Source organism: Bombus pyrosoma, linkage group LG11 (assembly GCF_014825855.1).
Source record: "Bombus pyrosoma isolate SC7728 linkage group LG11, ASM1482585v1, whole genome shotgun sequence".
Taxonomy (NCBI): Eukaryota; Metazoa; Arthropoda; class Insecta; order Hymenoptera; family Apidae; genus Bombus; species Bombus pyrosoma.
In genome coordinates this window covers 3101269-3123744 of record NC_057780.1, presented here as the reverse complement: position 1 = coordinate 3123744, position 22476 = coordinate 3101269, and the positions used below count along the sequence as shown (strand labels likewise).

The 22476-nt window shown below is 38.2% G+C and overlaps 1 protein-coding gene across 2 annotated transcripts in view; it reads left to right on the top strand.

Annotated features, from left to right (window-relative positions):
• Positions 1-1144: 1144 nt before the first annotated feature.
• Positions 1145-22476, top strand: part of LOC122572897 — a 520130-nt gene continuing 498798 nt past the window's right edge. The window contains exon 1 of one of the 2 annotated variants that reach the window (XM_043738556.1): positions 1145-1486. In XM_043738556.1, the coding sequence (XP_043594491.1) occupies positions 1426-1486 (61 nt within the window). In that variant the 5' untranslated portion in view covers positions 1145-1425. The remainder of the gene's footprint in view (positions 1487-22476) is intronic. The other variant, XM_043738555.1, reaches the window with a different exon arrangement.

The following is a 22476-nucleotide window of genomic DNA, read 5'->3' as shown; positions in this document are numbered from 1 at the left end:
TTTTATACCGAAAAGATTATAAAAAAATAGATGAAAGGGAAAGACTGGAGGATAAATAACACCCTACCTAAATTAAGCATCTTTTAAAGTAGAATATAATGAGCTTATAGAGCACTTATTAAACACCCTTCATATCGATTATGGGTTAAATATTGACAACTAATCAATAATTATGGATGAGCTTCGGAGAAGAGAAAGAACGTCAAAGAGAAAAGAAACATTTGCATCGTCTTACTTGACAAAGTTAAAAGTATCATATCCAGCATCATATAGAATCATATATGTCAAATAACGTTACGCTAAATAAACTACAATACAAGAATTACCAAGTGATAAAAACCACTGTCATCCTTCCACACTTTCGCAAGAGCAGACAATTAGGAACCCTCGTAAATTAACGGAGACGATCGCAAGTAACCGCGAAACTGTGCGAATTCAACGGATCTATTATCGTCTGCCTTAATATAGTAATTATACCGTAAGGTATCGCGATCGAGTGTCGCGCAGTTCCTTTCATAAAATCGGAGAATTAGTGGGAACTCGGAGGTATCGATATGAAATTGCGCGATGCGCAACCTAGAACCGTTGGTATCGGCGGGCTAGCGCTACAAACAATCGTTTCCCGTGTATTAACCCAGTTCGAAGCGACGCGATGGAAGGTGAGCCCTTTCGCGGCAATGAGGCGACGGAGATAACTGGCACAGGCGCGACCTACGATAGAGAGAGGGACAGAGAATGAGGCAAACGAGAGAGTGATCCGCATGGCGCGATAATCTAAAAAGCGCGATAAATTGACACATAGGAATAAGCGGCCACGGGAAGGGGCTTATGACATCGGCCGGGCGCATCGGCGGTGCTCGATAAGGTCGGTTAAAAAAGGGGTTGAGGGGTCGCAGGAAACAGAAAAGAGGTAGAACGATCGTACCCGATGGAAAAATGAGCGAGGAAGACGATGCAAACGGGTTGTCGGAAGCGTCAGGTGGGGTTTCGGGTGAGAGAGGGCCAAGAGAGGGTGAGAGTGTCGAGCGGGACTCGCGGAGGTGGAGGGGAGCCCACGGGTATATGGAGTGCCGGGAGGATGGCGCTGGCGGCGGACGCGGGCTGCAGGGAGGGAGTCCGGCGGATACGAACTCGGATAGGGAACAGTGGCTCAGTTTGCTTTCGTTCGTCCTTGTGGAAGGTACGTAGCGGTACATCTTGTAGCGTGAATCGCGTAGTTTTAACGCACGTTGCGTTTCCTTCCTTTCGATATATCCGAGTCTATATCGCGGCCAGTATCCCATTTCCGGCGGTAAGAGAATCGTGAACGCGAGTTGCCGTGTGCCGACAACAAGGTGTGTGAATGTGGTCGTGATACGAACGGAGATCAGTTAGTGACGAAGAGGTGTATCCTGCCGCGAGTAAAGTGTCAAGTGCCAGCGGACCATGAATACAATGATACGAATCTGGATCCTCTGCAGCCTGTTTCTGCTGGGATACGTTCAAGGTTAGTGTGCATGGTTATTATTCACTAAGTACGATCGGTAGACACGTGTATCGTACCGTTAATACCGCGAGTGGCTCCTTAAGCGGGGACCATTGTCGAGGAGTCGTTCGATTCTCGCTAACCTTTTCATTAGACGAAGTATCGAAGAGTTTCGATGTCGAACTTGACCTGTCTATCCGAGGATAGTCATCAAGCTACACGTTTTCATTGTATCGATGTCGCAAGGACAACGTCGAACTGTCGTCGAATTGTCTCGTTCAATAACAACAATACCAACGTCGTTATTTATATTCCGTGTCCAATGTCACACTCCTCTGCGCTATCTGGTAGAGCGATCGCAGGTGGCCAATGGGGTTGCACGATAAGAAATTGTTTCTGGTTGCGCCGCTAGTTTTTGCGGGGTCCCGCGAGAGACGTTCGCTGTCCCGTGCTCGATGTTTTTTTGTAAGTGCCTATGTATACGCGATGTGTGGCCACGTGCGCTATCTCGTCGAGCGTTTGGCATCGTATCGCACAAACGGAACAGCGCTGTTTCCTTCCCCCTAACACATACATACATACATACTCAGTCAACTTTTTCCGTTACGTTCGTTACGACAAGCGTTCGAAAAGGCAGGTTATGTGTTACGATTCGCGCCTCTGTAAACGCGTCGGGGGTTCCAAAATAGCGTTTACTCTCACATTCACGAATTATATACTACGCGGTAAAATGCATAGAGATCGAGAGGAAATTTTGGCACTTCGAATTGCCCCGAGCGTATCCTTGGCACAGTTTATTCCCGTGTTTCCTACTCGATCGCCATGTCATCGTTCCACAAAGTTTCACGACACGTCCCTTTTCGCAGCTATTTTTAAACGTTGCTGCAGTCTACCGGTCCGATTATTTCTCTCTGTTCAGCATGTCGCGGTGGCGCTTTCGTTTCTCTGTTTCACGATGGAAACAGCGATGCTGTCACCGCTCTCGCGGCCTGATTCTACCAAGGCAATCTAATTTGATAGGTTTCGGAAATAGAACAAAAAACAAGTTTGAAGTATGGCGAATATTAATTTCGTTTTATAGCAGTTTCGATTCACCTGCGCTATTTTGAGGGTTCTGTCGATTCTTGTTTCGTGTATCGAGGATTTTCGAGTAAATAGAGTTTGCTAGTTACATTTATCAATAGTGAGAATATATATATATATGTATATATATATATATACTTCGCTTGAATAGACAATAATGGTTTATATTGTGGCTTTGATTATGAAAACCCAGATCAAATTCAAATATAGTTGGTATTCGTGATATAAAAGTTAATGTATTGCAACGAAGGACATTTTGTAAAAGGAGGTTATTTTTATCCGCCTTTTCTTTCACTTTTAAGGCTTCTGTATCGTACATTGTTGAACTTTCCTAAACACACGCGCATGACGTAGAAGAATATTTTCTCTCCAGAGTGTACTACAGATCATTAGTAAAATGAAATCAGTTTAGGTGAATATAGTAAAAAGAATTTTCTAACTTCAAGAATTCAATAAGTTCATCACTGTGTATTTTTTGAAGATTTGAAATAAACTAATTCTAAGTAATTTTTATTTCGTTAGTATCAGTATTTTGACAACTGTGAAGAACAAATTTACAGGACAATATGTTTCATTTTAGTAATGTTCATGTTCATATTATAAATCACTATGCTTTAAATTTAAACGATATGAAATTTGAGTAGGATGATTTCCTTCCTGCCGTTGTTTTGTCTCAATACGTAATAAGAAATAGAAAAAGCGCAAAATGATAAAGAACGCAAATAATTCTGCAAAATTAATTTTCATATGTTTCCGTTCTCGACCTTTGTATCGTGTAGGAATTTTTATTTTTTCCCTCACTGGCAAAGGAAGTTGGATGATATCGGAACACGGTAATAGAACCCAACTTCGAAATTGATTTTCTATTCGGAGGAAGAAGCGGCCGTAACGAGTTCATTAATCCTGCCGCGTTAAACTGCAACGCGATATAATTAAAGAGATATCGACACAGAAACCGCGCGTAGAAGCCTCAAGTTTTCTGTTATAATTATAGAGCTCGTTTCAACGTTTCCTCTCCACGGTCAAGAAATTCGGTCGAAGAAAATTTGTCGGAATTCGCGAATTTTCGCTTCTTTGTCGGCGAAGGAACCTCTAAGGGAAATGCGTCTTTTCATTATGCAAACTTTTTCCCGCGTTTCTTTAACAGAAGGGCGCCGGGAAAAACGTTCGTGAAATAATCATGAAACCGCTCGTTTCACTAACACAGGATGGTCGATGCAGATTCTTGTTAACTCTCACTTTAGTTATTCAAAGCTCTTTCTTCCTCTTTCTTCTTTTCTTCGTTTCTCCCCCGTGTACGTCTATAGGTAACCTTATCATTGAACGACGCGAGGCGAGCACCGGGGCAGAGCAGTCGTGCGCATTTTTTCTTACGATCGTTTCCCTTTATGCGGGGTTTCCCATTCACTGTGCATCACGTGCTAATCGACACAGCTTGAGGGTTCATGCACAACGAAACACCGTTCTGGAACGATCCTCTTTAAACGGAACGCCGCGTATTTAAATTGCAGGGTAATTGTTACATACGCCAACACATGTAATTCCGTGTTCATTGTCGATTGTCGAGACTCCTCCCTGTGGAATCTGTAAAGATCGCTGGTGACGTAATATATATTAGCTCTCAGGATATCTTTGTTAACGTACAGGCGTAATTATTTCTTTGGTCACCTTTCGTGCATTTGTTACTGTGCGTTAATTGCATTAATCGCATTTCACATATTTTGTATGATATTTTGTATGATAAAGGTAATACAGGAAACAATTTTCACGTTATCATACTAATAGTTCAAACGGTATTTTTTGAAATAATACACAGTCCAGTTAGCGACGCATTTTGTCATCGATGTAAATGAATAAATTGTTAAAGTGCATGGCTAAATTGACAGTGTATTATTTCGAAAAATACAGTTTGAACTATTAGCACGATAACGTGAAAATTGCTTCCTGTACCATCGATGTAAATAGTTAAAGAATGGTTAACGACAGACAGTATTTATCATACTATAGATAGTAGGTAGCACTTATTGTCAGACATACTACATTAAACCAATCCTTTCAGCGCTCAATCTTAAAGCCACGTGCCATCTCTTAAATGGTTAGGTGGACCTCCGACAAATTACACTCGACAAAAGAAAATTGTACCTCGTACCTTGAATCTCGACAAAGAATCCGCCATAAAATGGAATTTAACACGATGACCGGAACCGATGGACGAAGTCCCTTCTGTATATCCCGCGAGGCTTCCTCGTCTCGTTGAAATTTTTCGGCCCGTTATTTTTCGTTCTACGAACGGGAATTAACAATTTCGTTGGCCGTGTATCATTAACCATGCACGGCTCGTTTCGACCTCACGTTTGAGCTCTTCGTTTCGTTGAACTTCATTCCGTGTAATCGGTGCCAGTAACAGAGCGCGAAGCTCTGGAATCGAGTCTCGTCTCAAAACATTATGTTTCGTTCAAGTATTTCTCCTTTCTTTCAGTTGTATTGTTTCTCATTTTTCATTCTAGAAGGAAATCGTAGATTGATTTTTCATGTGGGTCGTTGGCCCGAGAGTCAAACCTAGAATTCGATAGTCAGGGTAGAATCGGTTCAAGATTTTTTAAGAGTTTTGTTCAAAAGAACACTGGTGGACATCGATTGTGGCGAATGGCCGTGGTGTTAATGCTTCGCAACTGCGTGAAAAACCGCTGTGTTAGAGCACGTTCGCATCTCATTGTATCATATTTCTGTTCTCCTATTCCTCCTTTTTGTCTTGCGTAGAGTGCCGCGTAGGGTGCCGCGTAGGGTGCCGAGTGCGTGTTGCACAAAGGGTTACGGCGCGTTCCTTATATTGTACGTTAATGCGCTGATGAAATGCAGCTTCTTGTTCGACATTGTTTCAAGTGAAATTATTTTTGTTGTAGCAGGCATTGCTTCGCTATTTCCTTATTCCTTTGCTTACAGATTTCGCTTCTCGTGAATGTAAACTTTCATACAGTTCTCCGTTTTATTATTAGATAACCTTTAACCTACACTTGTATTTCGAAATATTAAACACTCGTAGAATATGTAACAATTAACAAGGAATATCCTTGTAAGAAATGAGAAAGTAATTGATAAGTACATGTAGCGAGAAAACCTCAAAATTTCAACGTGATTGTACATAAATCTCGAATCGGTGATTTCTGGTTAATTCATACAGTACAGTTAAGGCATAAATCCGTATCAGTTAAGTAGTTTGTCAGAGAACGAGGCTGGTGGCCTTTTGAAAAATAAATATGGATCCCAGGGGACGCCCATTGGAAACGATGTAGAAGTCAATTACTTAACTGATGCAAACGGAACTCAAGTTTACTTAGCCCGTTTAGCTTTATGAGAATCTTCAATTGACGATATTTAACTTTTGCTTGACGAATATGTCTCGCATTGATTCGGTACGTGACCAAATACGTGACAAATACGTAACAAATACGTGACAAAAGCAGTTAATAGCATCAAGTAGACCACCTTATTTCTATTTTTAAAGACGTTCAGATGAAAAACGGTCTACGTTGCAGTTCTCATTACCTAAAATAGCACTTGTTGCCAAAGATAAACAGCAGATACTAGCATCTGTATACAGTGTACCTATAGCTGTATATATAATCGTTCGAATTTACGTGGTCTCATCATGAAATTATTAAATGCTTCTTCATTAGCATTTACCTGGATTGGTAATCAACAAAGTGCACGTTCGCGTATTAAGGTGCATTTAATTCGAAGAAATACGCCTTCGTACATCGATATCGTTGACTGTTTTGCGATACAATGGGCAAGCAGGTAATTCGGTTGCTTATTGCTGATTGCTACTTACTGTCCCAGCACGAGACTTACTTAAGGGGACAGCAATTTTCTGAGAGTGGTTTCGAACGATTTTCAAAGGAAACCGAATGGAAATTTTATTTCGAACTCGAGAAAGCTGCGGGGAAAGTTTTTCCACGTGGAAAAAGGCTGGCAGATAGGAGTAAAGGAAGATAGATAAGGAAAATGAGACACGGGAAATGCCTAGAAAGATAAGAAATGTTCATGGAACGTCCTGCCTGTTCCCTCGTGGTCGTTTTAATGATAAAATTGTCGAACGTAAAAGTTCACGAAATTATTGGCCGTTTAATCGAATGTATGTATCATAGAACTCCCGTGGGAATGAGATTATTCAGCGGGAAAGAGAGTGTACCGAATTGTTATGAAAAAAACAAGCAACAGAGACAATTAAACTCGATTAATTATCACGGATTATTTTCGTGTTTTTCTATTCTTAACAAATTATTTTAGTTTGAAGAAAATATGAAAAAATAGTATCCTTCGGTATGTACGATTTCACGATGTTTCAATTTCATGCAAAAATATTTCCTCCGAATATTAAATCCTCTTGTTGAAAAGAAAGCGATATTAATACGTAAATATTCGAAGACTGCAAACAGATTAAAAGAGAAATTTATCAATGACGAGAAAAATATTTCGCTACCTTAATTGGTTTAAATACTTCTTATTACGAATTAAATTTTTCGTTAATACGAAAGCTCTGCCGTTGTTATCTAAAGCACGCTTATGAAATATCGTTCGCAAAAAATGGAAAGTAATTTTCAGTTAACAAAGATTCATGTAGTCTGTTGCCAGCGTTCCTCGAATTTCTATTTGCAGCGTGGATAAGTGAAAGTTTTATGATTGCACCAGGTATTAGGGAAAATCCACCAGCGCGTTAAGCTGTTTTTTCGCGATGTTTTCCCGCGACCGCATTAGCACTGGCAATGGTGGAAATAGCAGAATAAAATATTTGAAATTTGCCAATGGTAATAACGTTGTTTCACTAGAATATTTGAAACAGTAGCAGTTTTATGGAAATTTTTATATTTACCTTTTTTTAGAATGAAAACTGAATGATTAAATTATGAAATTTGTATCGAGGAGAATGGAACGATCTTTTATCGATATATTTCATAATAAAACATTGAAATCTACAAAAATGAAAATCTATGAAATTTCTATGGAAAATTATAAATCTATGATTTCGATTACTCTGTTAGTTTTGACATTAAAATCTATAAAAAAAAAAAAAAAGAAAAAATGAACTTTCTTCATTTCCAATAGATTCACTCGTTTCATGATAAAAAATGTGAATGTTTTTTTTATTAATGGCGATTAATCCGCATATTTCTTTAGGAAAGTTTTTCCTTATAACATTAGCCGGAGGCCGGCTGTGATATTTCTGTTGTTATTACAGAGAGGAAAAATGCTCCAAAATCTCGACGAAATTAGATTAAGGTCGCGCCAGTTGGACAACCCTTGTCCGGTGAATACAACTGGGTAACAAAAAAGTGCAAGCACGCGGTGACCTTAGGACGTTTTAATTAACTTTTTAGATGCGATGCCGTCATTTTACAGCACGGTAATACGCGTTGTTTTTTTGCGGGAAATATGCTTCTATATTTTCTGCCAGTCGTTAGGCATCTGGAGCGTAACTAACACGCTCCAAGGACAAACGTTATTCGAAAAAAATCTGACGATTTGAAGCTGCTTTCTAACAGAACCTGCAATTAAAGCTGGATTTTTATTTCCTACTGGTTGAAACAGACGTATTAACGATATTCAAATATTCTCCTTGAATTATTTCGAAAAGGGACGTTTCCTTACGACGATAAAACGTAAAATGTGGAAAAGTGAAACGTGTAAAACATTTGAACCTCTTCTTTTTCCTCTGTTTTGGCACATTATAGGTGGCACGGGCAGAGCAAAAAGAGTTGGAATAATTGGAAGGACGGAAAATGCTGAACGCGAACGTTTCTAAAGAGGAAATTTAGATCGTAGGGAATTCTTGCAACGGGTCGTTGAAAATTTGCGTTCCTTTAAACAAGTGAAGCTGCTAGCAAAGTGAGGCAGCTTACTTTAATAGAATGTAATGTTCGAAGCAGTCGTGATTGCCTTTCTAAGAAACACAACTTGGCAACGGAACAGAGAAGGGTTTTACATCCTTTGGCCATGCTGCCGCCTCGTTTAATAGTCAGTGTAATTCGTTGTAATATACTTTCGTAAGAATCGGTTGTTATTCCCGATTCCAGCCTTTTCGTTCTTCCGTTTCGCGTATTTTATTTAAAGAACGCCAAATTTCGGTAAACTTCGATTTTAGTTAGCGAAGATACTTCGTTTTAATCGTTCGGTGCTTCGATTCGCTCTATACGATACACCGTATACTTTCCGCTTTTCCTCTGGCTTCAAACTTTTGTTGCACTGTCACAATGGAATATTCCAAAAAAGTTTTAAGTTCCACGCAGTTGGGAATTTTCTTGTAATTAAAATAGATCGACATGAAACGGAATTTTGTAAAAATTGTATCTTCTGTTTAAACTACAGTTCATAATAATTCACAAAAATTGTTCAGGACAATTTCAATATATTACGAACAAAGCATTATGTCAAACGTTGAAGTTGAATATTTAAAGATTAATTATTCATATAAATAGGTGTAGACTCTGGCCATTAGAATTATAGAATCAACACAGAATCGACGCAGTCGCGAAGAAATTGTCATTTATATCATTATCGTATAGTGCTATAGTAGTTAACCCTTGTAATGAAGATACATCGTCAGGGATAGTAGTTTACTAGTGGGAACTTTGCCCGACAAAGTTGTTAGGTTCAAGTCACTGTTGGTCGCTTTTGAAGTACGTGTCGCCATTGTTTTCCTAGGTGTGCGTAAACGCGTAATTAACACCGCCATTAATAGGAGCTAGATTAAGCGCTTCTCTGGAATGTAGATTAATCTATTGTTCAATAACGTACGAAATTTGTCGCGTTTGAAAAAAATATCGTCGAACCAATTATTTGGTTGCTGAACGTGTATTAAACTTGGATGAATAGTGGTAAATCAGCAGCCATTGATCAAGTTCTCGGTACATTTTCGCTTGTGGTATGGAATAAACATAATATGTTTCCTGATGTAAGAAGGAATATAACGAAGTTCCTTTCAGCGAACTTGGAACAAATTAACGACCATATTTTGCTATGAACGCGTTAATCGATATTTCTTCGTAATATTTGTCGCGAATTAATCGTATAATTAATTATAATTAATTCCTTCTTACATCACGGAAGATATTATGCAGTTTATATAATATCGAAATATCGAAACCGTGCCGACTGATACGTGTGCGTAATGTACAGAGGAGGGGTATATTCAACAGCCAGACATTTTGCATAAACGAATGTTGTTGAGTTTCCCCTCGAGAATTCTCAGAACAACGTTTATCGATCAGTTACATTCGAATCGAAGCTCTTTAAAATAGTCCGGAAATTTGTAACACAGTCAACACGTATAAATATTTCGCTTTAAATAGATTCTATGAATTATTTTGTTTTATTTTCCGTATGAACTATACAAGCACCAGTGTTTCTTAATTAATGCAACAAGTGTAATTTATTTCAAACATAACCATCGTGTTGTACTCATAAAAATATAGTTCTCAATTGTTTACAATATAATAATGTATAAAATACATGTTTTCACACATTCAAATTTTCTGTACAAAATCGTACAGAAAAATATATTAGTATTTAGACTTTAGCTCCAATCATTTCTTCCACGTTTATTCGAATATTTGACTCACCCTATAAATATTACCATTTATCTTTTACTTCAATCGCCAAGTCATACAAATTGTACAGATTTTCTACTAAATAAAATTCTTTTACGATCACCTGGCAATCTCAGATACGTCTAATTTATTTAACTTTAAATAAAACTCTTTATACGTACATCCTTTCCCCTATTCATTCGAGTGATAAACATTCACATATTATCGTTGAACTGTAAGTAGCAAGCGTTTCATCGGCCCCTGTTCGAAGGATAAATTTCATTTCCTCGTTTGCGGATTCTCGTGACTTCCGTTGAGTTTTCGTTGCCTCAGGGCCTCTGCATTATGCACGCGTCGTTATTCGCGAAAAAAAATAGAGCACTCGGTGGTAGTATGAGCCTGTAGGCGGATGGGTAGATTGCATTGAGTTTGTAGGTTGCACTTGCAGCCATCTTAGACGCGGAAGCTCGCAGTCTTGCGTTAACCCTGTCATCCGGCTGCGGAGTGCATTCAACGGGCGCAAGCCGTACGCGATTCTCTGTTTCCTGAATCCTTCGTGTAAATCTGGCTTGTAACGTGGCGCTCGGGCCACTTTGTTCCCCCGGAAGTTTATTAGTTTTGTTATTTCCATCTGAAAGGGCGCGGTTCGCTAACGAAGCCGCGCACTTTGCTCTCGCCATAGCTAGCTCTCACTCCTCTGATGCGATTATCATTATCATGGAAATTGCAAAGAATCACTATGGAGGATGTTATTCGGAATTAGGATTATTGCGAGAATTATGCCGGTATAATGGTTCGCACGTGAAACGTTGGGACGATCATTTGGAGAGGGTGCGTTTATTTAACGAATCGTTTTACCATTTGTGAATTCTAATAAATTCTAATAAATTCTGACGAAGCGGCGTCACATTGTAGATATTCCTTCGTAGAATTGAAAATATAAAAATATCAGGCGTTGATACGATATGAATTCTCATTATTTGTATTTCTTTTTTTATTATTGAGATATGTATAATTTTATGTGCTGAACTAGGGGTTAGAGATGCGTAGTAGAGATATTTGTGTGTGAGTATCAGTGTGTGCAAGTATGTGTGTGCCTGACGTCTCGAAAATAGATGAATGTAAACAGTTCAGTCGGTTAACAGTCGGATATGGAAAAAAGTGCTGAAACGCGTGCCAGTGTGTATCGATGAATATCTTAGAAATCGTCCATCAAATAAATATATAATTATTCTAATATTAATTCCAAGTGTAAATTTAGCGTTCCTGTAACATTATTTCGGTTATCAAGATCCACAATCCTCAACATTTATATTTAAGAGACTTGGAACATTTCTGAGAAATAGAAAAAAATATTGTTCTGTATCGGTTGTTGTATGTAAAACTTGTTAATAATATCAGCGTTGATAAAGATATTTTGATTCGTTCGCATAATCAAAAAATTATTATTGCTAAAACTTGTTTGGAAAAAACTATTCTTGTATATTTCTAAGGTATAATCGTTAATTCTTTCCTTTTTTACAACTGTTGCTCGAATCGGAGGTCAATTTAATTACCGCCACCGGTAATGAGATTAATTACTGCCACCACGAAATTCGCTCCCTATTTTACTGCGTTTACTCGTCGCTCGGCCTTGCTGTTTTATTACGTTTAATTAACATCGAGGTATAAAAGAGTTACGTTGCTTCCTGAGACTAGGTCAAAAATGGCCCTCCTTAGTTTGCTTCCTTCCCATTCACATCGGAGTAAACGATGCGCCTAATTAACCTCGTTTTCGTTGTTTTTACCGTTCAAGCTGCGAACCGCGGATTTAAAACCGGCTGGCAAACACAAATCCGGACAACAGTTATTCAAACTGAAACTGTCGGCCACTTCAGAATAGAAATTGTATTTTAAACGAAGCGCCGCCATTCAACGGCAGCTCGGGACATTATTAAATGTTCAATTTGTTGCACGAATAAAATACTGCCAGTCGGTGAAATCTAAAACTTTTAATATTCAACAACGCAGGAAGGTATTTGCAATTTGTTCAAAACATTTTTTTTTTTCAATTCAAGCACACTTATACGGAAATATTTCTCTTCTGATTGACGTATTGGTGTTGTGAAACTAAAAACTGCGATGGAAAAAATTTATTTTTTGGCAAATGCACAACACAAATGACGAGAAGAAGGAAGAATGCGGAAAAAGTTTGGCTTTTAAATTTTCCTCTCTTATTTTATGATTTCTATTCTTAGTAAATTCGTAAAAACTACTGGAAGTTTCTGATCATTTAAATACGTACATTGTACAAACTCGATTAAATTCCATTCGATCGTTCTTTTAATCGTAGTTGCGATCAATTTTATTTGTTAGAATTAAACGGAGGATGTTTGTTCGATTAAACGAATTCTCGAGGAAAATTCTTTCAATAAGGCGAATGAAGCCAGAAAAGTAAAAACAGAATAAGAAAACGGAAATCTAAGAATTCGCAGAAATAATGTCAACTTTGAATGTAAAAATTAGAAAGCAACATTTTCTAGCATCTCGATGGAACGACGAAAATCAATTTGGAAATAAAATTTTCAACGCTCCGCGATATTTTTGTATTTCTGTACTTGCAGACTATATGTATTCGAACGAAACGAGTCTCAGTTGGCTCGATTGCTCTAACAATTATTACCCTTAATGGACTGTACGCGATGACGGTCACACTAATCGACAAATGCTGTTCACTTCGTCGACTGTTGTAATAATTGCGGCAAGGTGTAATTAGATTACACGGCGCAGCGTTGCAAACGATCGCTCGAGCGACAACGTTCCTCTTTACATTGTAATTTCACTAGTAACGGAGTGTATACGTTGACCCGCGCCGCAACTGACGTTTCGCGCGCGTTGCTCCTCTTATTAGGGATGATCGGCTTTAATAGATGCGCAGGAATTTTAATTATATCGTGGCCGTTATGTCGCAGCATTGAAACTGTTCTGTGTCATTGAATAATGGTACGGCTACCCTCGATTCTATTGAAATTTTTCGATAGAAAATTCTTTTTTCTTCCATGTAATAAGGTCCGCGTTGAGGTACGAGGACATAGAAATGTCGATAAAACGGTTGATATTGCTACTAATGTTCCGAATCAACTTTGCAACATTTTTACAATATTTTTTACTTCGACGAAATCTTGATATTAACCTTCTCATTTCGTGTTACTGATCTGACTGATGAATGAGAAAATTTTAATTCGAACCAGCCTTGCGAATATCCTTCTAACATTTGATGTGGAAGAAATTTTGATATTAATTTCTTTATTTTTCTTAGCTCTCATTGCTGTAGTCGGGCTACAAATTCTCTTGCACACAGAATGATTTTACTGTACGTATAAAAGACTCGAAAAGCGGTAGCTCGTTATCGTTTTAGAGAAGGTAATTAAACCTCTCAGTTATACTTCGTTTGCTAGGAAACATTGGATATTCCAGCAAGATTCTGCCGACAAGGCCAAAGCGATGCAATGTTGACTGGAAGCGAATTTACTTGAATTCATCACTGCAGAAGATTGGCCATCAGGAAGTCCGGATCTTAATCCCCTCGATTATTGCCTGCGGAATATTTTAGAAGGCAGGGCATGCTATAAACCTTGTTGCAACGTCGAGGCCTGTTGTGTTGATGGTATTTAATGCCTTTAAATGTTAAAAGCGTAACAATCGGTGAATGTTTAAAAGCTTTTGAAGTTTTTAAATAAAGCATCAGGAAAATATAGTTGCTTTGAACAATTCAATCAATTTTTCAAGCAATAAAGAACTAATATTTGTTCCAATTTAGCACGACACAAATGCATCTGAATAAATTACATATTGCTATATAAATTGACAAATTTGTTTGCACTAGTGTAATATGATAAAATTCTTTTGAAGATTCGAGGAAAATAATTATTTTCTAATGGAAATAATTTATAAAATTTCGATAATTATTCGGAATCTAGTTGCAAATCTACGTTGTTTAAGTTGGCGCTGGAAGCGTAATATATCATATTCAAGAGAAAACGGAACCATGTTGTAGTAAACTAGGATCTGGTCCGAATAACCTCAGGGAGTAACATTTCACAACTGTCTACTCCAAACTACTCCTAATACCTATCTTTAAAACGCAAAAAGCATACGCGAACAATTCATCGCCGCGTATACATCTGACTCTCCCGTTGGAACCGTCAACTCGGAACGTTCCCTAAAAAAGTTCACCGAATCTCACGGTAACAATCTGTCACCGTGTGCTGCTCACTCTGGCGCCCCTTCTACTTCAGTCAGATACACGTTACCACGCAGAATGAAGCCATGAAGCTATCAGCCAGATAATTAATCACGGAACACGGGGGACCGTACGTAGAAACTCAACTGAAATTAATAGAGCGTTGCAGGAAAATAGTGTCGGTCGGTCCCCGCCTCGATCGATTTACTTACATCGTTATTCAAAGTGTCGGGAAAGTACGGTCAAAAGCACGGTCGAAAGAGGTGAAGGGGAGAAAATGAAGAAAAGAGCAAAAGAAGAAAAAAAAAGGAGAACGAAGAAGGGAGAGTAGAACATGACGAGGTTAACGTTTCGAAGTCAGCAGCATGCGCATACTTAATCACCTGTCGTTAACGAAAATTCCGTCGAAACCGTAGCTGTCCGTGTGTTGGATGTTGATTAAGAGCCTGCGCTGTTTAAGGCTCGAAAGAGCATTTTAACCGCGGCAAACGATATAAATGGTGACGCGCGCATTGATGAACGGATGCGACGCTTACATACGTTTAACGCCTGTATCTACGTGTATTCGCCACGATGCGTCAAACGTATCGCGTAAACGTATCGCGCGTTATCAAATGAGAGAGTGGCCGAGCGCTAAAGAGCCGTAACTAAATTCGCGCGGACATTCATCCGTGATAACTTCAATTCTTGGGTCAGGTGACCGTTGTGAACGGTTCGTGAGCCGCGAGTCCCCTTCCACGATCGACCTCTCCTGCCCCTGTTTGCGGTAATTTTCCGTCCAATTTAAAAGAGCAGATAATCAACCACCGCGCCGGTTCACAGCCCCGAAAATTAACGTAATTTCGTCTCGGAAAGAGTCGAGTCGACCAACAAAGGAAATACTTACGATCGACTATATCGCGTAATGTCTGATTAATCAGGTGCAAATGACCGCCAACGTAAAAGCTACCGCGTCCTTTTCTCCGGAATCTTGAGGCAGACGAGGCCTCACGAGTCGCGTGTTTTAATATCGATTGTAGAGCGGGATGACGATGGGAATTGCGCGGAATTGTTATCAACGCTTGCTGGTACACGTGATATTAATTTGCACGATAGACGATGCTCCGTTATGCTTGTTTTTCTTTTTTTAACGTTTATAAATGATCTTTCAGCTCGTTTCATTTTGTTAATGTCGATCTTCTTTTTATGCATCGTTTTAAGCATTTCTCTGCTTCCTTTTTTTCCCCACTTTGTTTCCCTTCTGCATAGGTTGATATTGAGAAGGAAGTTTGAACGTAAGGGGAGATTTTATGTCCGTGTTACAGTCTTATTTATTATCTACTTTATTAAAATCTCGAGAAGAAGGTTGATCTATATGAGAAAGTAAATGTATCGCAACAAGTGAAGCATTGTCTTGGAGAAAATTGATTTCGAAGTTCGTTAGTTAAGTTTACCTCAATTAATTCCCAAGTTCACTGAATTTTCCTGTAGGCTAAAATTTCTCTAGTATAATCAGTTCCCAACTTATTTCGCATCATAAAATATAGTTGGGTTTCAGCGTTATTTCAAACAAATGACCGAGAATAGCTGCATAATCAATGAGAGTTTGCAAATTAACAATGAACCAATTAAAAAATAATTTTCACCGAAACGAGAGACATTACACAAAAGATCCATTTTCCTGCAGTTTATTTGAATTTAGATAGAAAGTCGCGGCTTCGTTCAAATTAAAAAATATTCAGTTGAAGTTAATACAGATAAAACGACCGTGAAAATCGAGAGTCAGGGGTGTCTTTATTCTTCTCCTCTGTGAATTTTGCTTCCAGGGAGGAAATTCGTGAAATTTCATGATAGTCGACAGAAAAGCGGGGAAAACACGATTACACCGGCTGCGATTTTACGCCGCGACGCTTTTGTAAAAATAAGCGCAACGGGCGGGTGTGCAAGCGCGGCGACGACGATACGCGATTAAATTAGAATGAACGATGCTCGGTTTTCTTGTCACGCTTGGAAATTAGTGTAAGCTGATTTTCGGTCAAGGAAATTTGAAGCACGCTTGCACGAACAAAGCGCGCGTGCATCAGCTTTAGCTTGCCCTCTCATTCACAGCCTATCCTACCGAATATTTTCAAAATGTTAATATAACATTCTAAAAATATTTTTATTTAATAAACGCGTTTAATCAACTGTTACGAGGCACCTCGAATTCTTTAAACCATTCAACGTACATTACATCGTTATATCTTGAAACTGACGTGATCTTCCAAAGTGAATTCTAAAGCAAGCGATTTCACAATACGAAAACATTGTTGCAAATGATCCAAAGAATGTAGCAAGAAGAAAACAGATATAACTGAATTCTACTAGTCTTGAAAATTCTTATTTCAAGGAATTATGTGCATAATGGAGTTCCAATTATCATAGTAAATTGTATGTCTAACTTAAAATCCAAAGTAAATTAATTATTTCCAAACTCGTAAATTATTTAGAATAAATAAGATTAAAAGAGAAACAGCGACGAAGAAAAGAACTTTATCGTTTCATAAGACTTGATAATGCAATTGTCGATCATCGTCCAACATACGTTTACCTATCGCACTGACTAAAAATCCTGGAACAGAAGTATGCATTGCGCAAACCTTGAATAATTTCCCGCTTTCCCGCTTTTCGTCAGAAACAAACGTGCAGTTGTAGAATGAAATTAATTTGTATGCGTCCACGTGTTGCGTTCACATCCATACTTTCGATTGTTCGTATTTGTTCGTTGTTTATCATCCCATGTAGGGCATGGCCCATGCTTTAGTTGAAATTGTTGGAGCGTAGGTTAAACTCGGGGTCCGGTGAAGAAGTAAAATAGCTCTATTTCTGGTACTTTACAGCGGCGCAATCAGCCCGAGCACCTGCTTCCTTAAATATTTATGAGGTTGATAAAAATCAGGCGGTGAATGGTAATGACTTTCATTAGCCGTGTCTACCTGTATCTGGTTTGTATTGTTGTTCAGATGTAAAGAGTGTCATTTTGGTCAGAAGAAAACTGTAAGCAATAATACTTGCGTTTAAACGTAACACGACATCAAATTATAATCGTATTATTTTCTTTTCATTACTCACTCGTTTATTTTAATTTACAACTTTCATCGCTGTCCTTTTCTCGTGTCAGGTTTCTATCATTCGGAACATTTAAAGTTATTTTGAATTTTACCAATAAATATTTCTAATTTAATTGATAAAAACGATGCAATTATTGTTTCTTTAAATTCAAAGTTCGTAATATCTAAAGTTATTCCGATTTACTCGATTTATCGAGAGTCACTTTAATCGCTGTTTTTAAATTGAAAATTTCATATTTCTTATTAATATACTAAGAAACTATTGCTGGACTATGAGAAAAGAAAAACGATTTTAATTAAACTGAATTATTTTCTGATTTCTATATCATGTGATTCGAACGTATATGTGCGAATAATTCCTATTTAGTCGTTGGTCTTCATCTATGATCATATGAAATTTGTTGTATGCCGATTTGGCGGATGTTCGTTAAAGCTACTAGTCGGAGAAGCTTTATTTGCTTCATTCATCACTGGTCCACTGTGGCCAGGTTTTTTTCGTCGCTCGAACCTTTCCGTCTGAAGCAAGCTTTTGACAGAAATTTATAGTCGCGCAACTCAACCATTTTTTTAAATATTTCACCTCTGTTTTGTGATTTTTATTAAAAAAAACGCGGGTCCATTGTATTACTCTCTACAAGCATTTATCTATGAATATCCTTTATTTAGGAGTCTTTGTTATATTGTTGATATTTAAATAATCTTTGTAATAATTTCAGAGATTTTTATTAGTTTCACATCCAAATATATTCCCGTAGAGAACAACGAAGCAACGTGTTTTTAACAGCAATGCATCAACAGTTTATACGATCGTAGCTCATCGTAATTCTACAATTCTTTTTTATGTTCGTTTTAAAACAGTCAGCAATCAAGAAAGAAATGAATTGCGAATTTCGTAATAGCTGGCAGCTATAGCACTACCCTAGAAACGGGTGATAAATTTATCAACCTGCGAATTGCCAAGTTCACAGACGTGTGAATTTATCAGGGCTGTTCGTAACAATACTTCATACCGGTTAAATCATTCGTATTTCTACGAAATTACTACGATAAAGCTCGTTCAAACGAATTTTTATTTTCCATTGTGTTCGACAGTTCTCTATTTCCTCCTTTTATTTTTCCTCACGAATACAAACTCGAGGATCGGACATTCTTCTTTCTCTGGTGAATGCAAAATTCGATCGAAGACGGCGCGCGGAATGAATAGAGAGGACGTTCCTTCGAAGAAAGTCGCGCTACGTTAAAAAATTCCGAATAGAAGCGACGGGAAACCTCGACTTGTAATTACCGCAAAATGGAAACTTCGGCCGAATGAGCCGAGAGTTAACAAATTATTGTACCGACCCGGGCCAGGAGATGAGTTCGCGTTATCAAACGTGCCTGAAATACACGACCAAGGGAACAAATTGACTTCGTTAAAATCCAGCCGCCACGAACCTTTGTACTTGAGCCCCGAGCGAAGCTGAAAGCATCGAACAAACAACGGATCTTCGTTGTCACGATGACTTCTACGCTGATGCTATATAGAAACGAGTTGATCCAATGACCGTGACCCCTGAGTTACGATCTCGTTGGTAAATGTCGCGTTAAATTAGAAGTAAGTAGATTCGCTTGGTCCAGGTAATGCTTTGGCTGAAAGACTTACACGAAGCTATGTTAGTCTTATGCGGAGCTCTTCAGTGACTTTTGTGGTTTTTCTTAATCATAGTTCACTCGTGCTGCCTTTATGTCTTATTGCGATGATTTCGATCTACTCTACAGACATTTCTACAATTCCTTAGATACACTCTTTACGTTACAACCCTATGGACGTATAATTACAGAGACGATAGAATAGTAGAATATTTTAGGTCTTTTATTACTGAGAAGTATATATATATATAATCGACTGTTGAAATACTTTTGCAATTTCTCTGGACTGTACATATCTGCAATAAGCGTTTTGTAATTTTTACACGCTTCTCCAGATTGGTTTTAAGTTTTACGTATAATACACTTGATAATATAATGAATAATCGACTGCTCAGATACTTCCGACGATTTCTGCGAAGTGTATATAATTATAATAAACGTCTTGTAATTTTTACACGCTTTTCCAGATTGGTTTTAAATTTTACGTGTAATACACTTGATAATATAATGAATAATCGACTGTTCCGATACTCCGGAGATTTCTGTGGACTGTACATATTTACAATAAACGTCTTGTAATTTTTACACGCTTCTCCAGATTGGTTTGAAATTTTACGTGTAATACACTTGATAATATAATGAATAATCGACTGTTCAAATACTCCGGAGATTTCTGTGGACTGTACATATTTACAATAAACGTCTTGTAATTTTTACACGCTTCTCCAGATTGGTTTGAAATTTTACATGTAATACACTTGATAATATAATGAATAATCGATAACGAATAATCGACTGTTGAAATACTTCGGCAATTTCTGCGATCTGTACATATTTGCAATAAGCGTCTTGTAATTTTTACACGCTCCTCCAGTTTGGTTTTAAATTTTACGTGTAATACACTTGATATATTCGTAGAATGTTCCTATAAGCGTTTAAATATCTTTGTGTATTACTGTACGGCTGGGAAAACAGAACGCGTAACTAAAAGAATATCACATCGAAACGAGCGGGCATTCGGTGTTGTTTCTTCTGTACTTTTATGTACGTATGGCATAAAGGTTACGAGAGAGGCAGAGGAAAGAGATTGTAAGAAGCTGGCAGCTTTGTGCAGCCAAATATCGTGAGTAATTGAGCGTCCACGAATGACTCTCGCCACTAAATTCAAGGTTGTTGTACTATTCGTACGGCAGTCCATAAAATCCCGGTTGGACGGTAGCCGGACGGTTCGATCGTTCTGATGCGTCGATACCACGTCGGAGGGAACCATCGCGTAATAGAGCTGAGTATGTTTCGTGAAATAGATCGTCGATTCGCTCTGGAAATAGTTTCGATGACAAGTTGCCGGTATTGTGCCGTTACGAATGGCTCGTAAACTATTCATGTGTCGATTACAGATGCCATTGGCCTCTTCTCTCAGAGCTCTTGCCTGCAATTAGAGGATGAAGCGCGTCTAGTCATCGCGATAATCACAAAGCGAAATAAAGCGTAGCGAGGAAATGAAACGATACGCCACTGAGGTTTAACATGTTGCGTGTGATCGCGAAACGTGTGCTCTTATGATCTTTCGGTTTGTTCTTTCATGTTTCATGAATTATACACTCATGCAATTTACTCGTATAAAGTTCTCTCCGCTTCATTTCACGTGGACATCTTGTCAGTTTTTCACTGTAATTCGTAGAAAATCGTTCGAGTATATTCAAACAGATGTATTTAAGCGGAGAGCAAAGGTTGCAAAAATGCTATAGTGATCAGAGTTAAAAGAAAAAAGAAAAAAAAGGAAGCAGAGATTTAACGAGTTACTACGCAATACGTTTTGTTCGTTTGTATCTAATTTCGTTGACACGTCGAGTGTCGAGTCATAGTGATTAACGACGATTGGCACTAGAATGTTTAATAGGGATATCCATCTGGCGATGTCGGAGCTAATCGGAACATTGGAATTTAACGCGACAAGTTGTTACATTTTTAATATTTTTAACGCCGCAGTCACGATTTGAACTGTGAGATATTATAAAGACGCGTCGAAATAATTTTATATATATATTATACGCGAATATTAAATAGAATATATCGTGTTCAAAATAAGCAATTGCTATTCAACGTTGCGATCGAATCTGACGATGAATTTAATTCTTCTTTGTTCTTTTATTCGGACACAAATGTATAATGTGTTGTTTGAAGGGGGACAAACTGGATTCTCTAAAAGTATCGACACACCGTCATCGGATGAATTACAAACGACCGGATTATGCGTTTGACGCGCATATTTTACAATTTTATCGACAAATTCTTCGCGGAGGAAGAAAACGGTTCAACATTTAGAGGAATATGATAATTATCGGTGAAACATCACGGAAGGAAGTAGAGCAATTGAGGCCACTGACTGTAGGTCGGATTTCAGTTTTGCTCTTCTTTTTTCATTCGAGAACACATCTAAAGATCTCTTTGGCGAGAATGAAACGTTTTCTTTCCGAGCGTTTATTCTTCTTTACTTTTCCTTTCTTTCCCGGCTGTTGCTGTTCCATATCCGGCTTGAAACGAGAGAACGCCCGGAAGATTAATGAGTAAATATTGTAAAAAGACGTTTTCACGGATGTTGAACGAAAACGAAGAGGGAGTTATGCAAACGCGCTGTTGAATGTGGGTTAATAAAGATCCGTATTTGTTGAAGGCAGCCAGAAGAAGGATATTATGTTGCGAGGGATTACATTCCGTTTAATTCTCGTCGAGTGTTGCACGGATATGCAAAGGAGTATGGTTTACGTTTGGGCGAGGCGAGTCGAGCCTGGTTTTACATTGTGTGTATCGTTAAACGAGAGAATTCGTTTCTTTCGTTTCTAGGATGCAGTGTTGCGCGAAGCTTCTGCAACGACGCCAAACGAGAAACAAACAGTCGCAATTGACCGTTTGCTCTTGCGCGAAAGCTGCGTTTAATCAGCGTCAAGATAATGTTCTGCCTAAAATATGTAACGATCGACGAAGAAACAGTCTGCGCGAAATCAGTTTCAATTCTACTACCGTTCTTGCTCTTTTATTAACTTACAGATCTCGTTCGCTTATTTATATTTTCTTACAGTATTACGGTTGCATTATAATTCGTTCATTGTTATGTTAGTTTGCTCACGTTAGGTTCTTAGAAAGGTGATTCAGCGATGAGCATACAATTGTTTCGTAATTGTTTCGTAAAAGTGTTTATCCTTTTCTTCGTGATTATAATACAGGAAACCAAATGATGTTTTCCCAATTCTGAATATAAAATTTGTCAAAAAGATTGCAGCTTTATATAGAGTGAGTTTCACGAATTATATTTTACGAGATAGACAATGGAACTTTCCCGAAAAATATGGTGAATTTCAAAAATCCTTTTCCAACGTTCTACATAAGCCGTGAAATATCGAA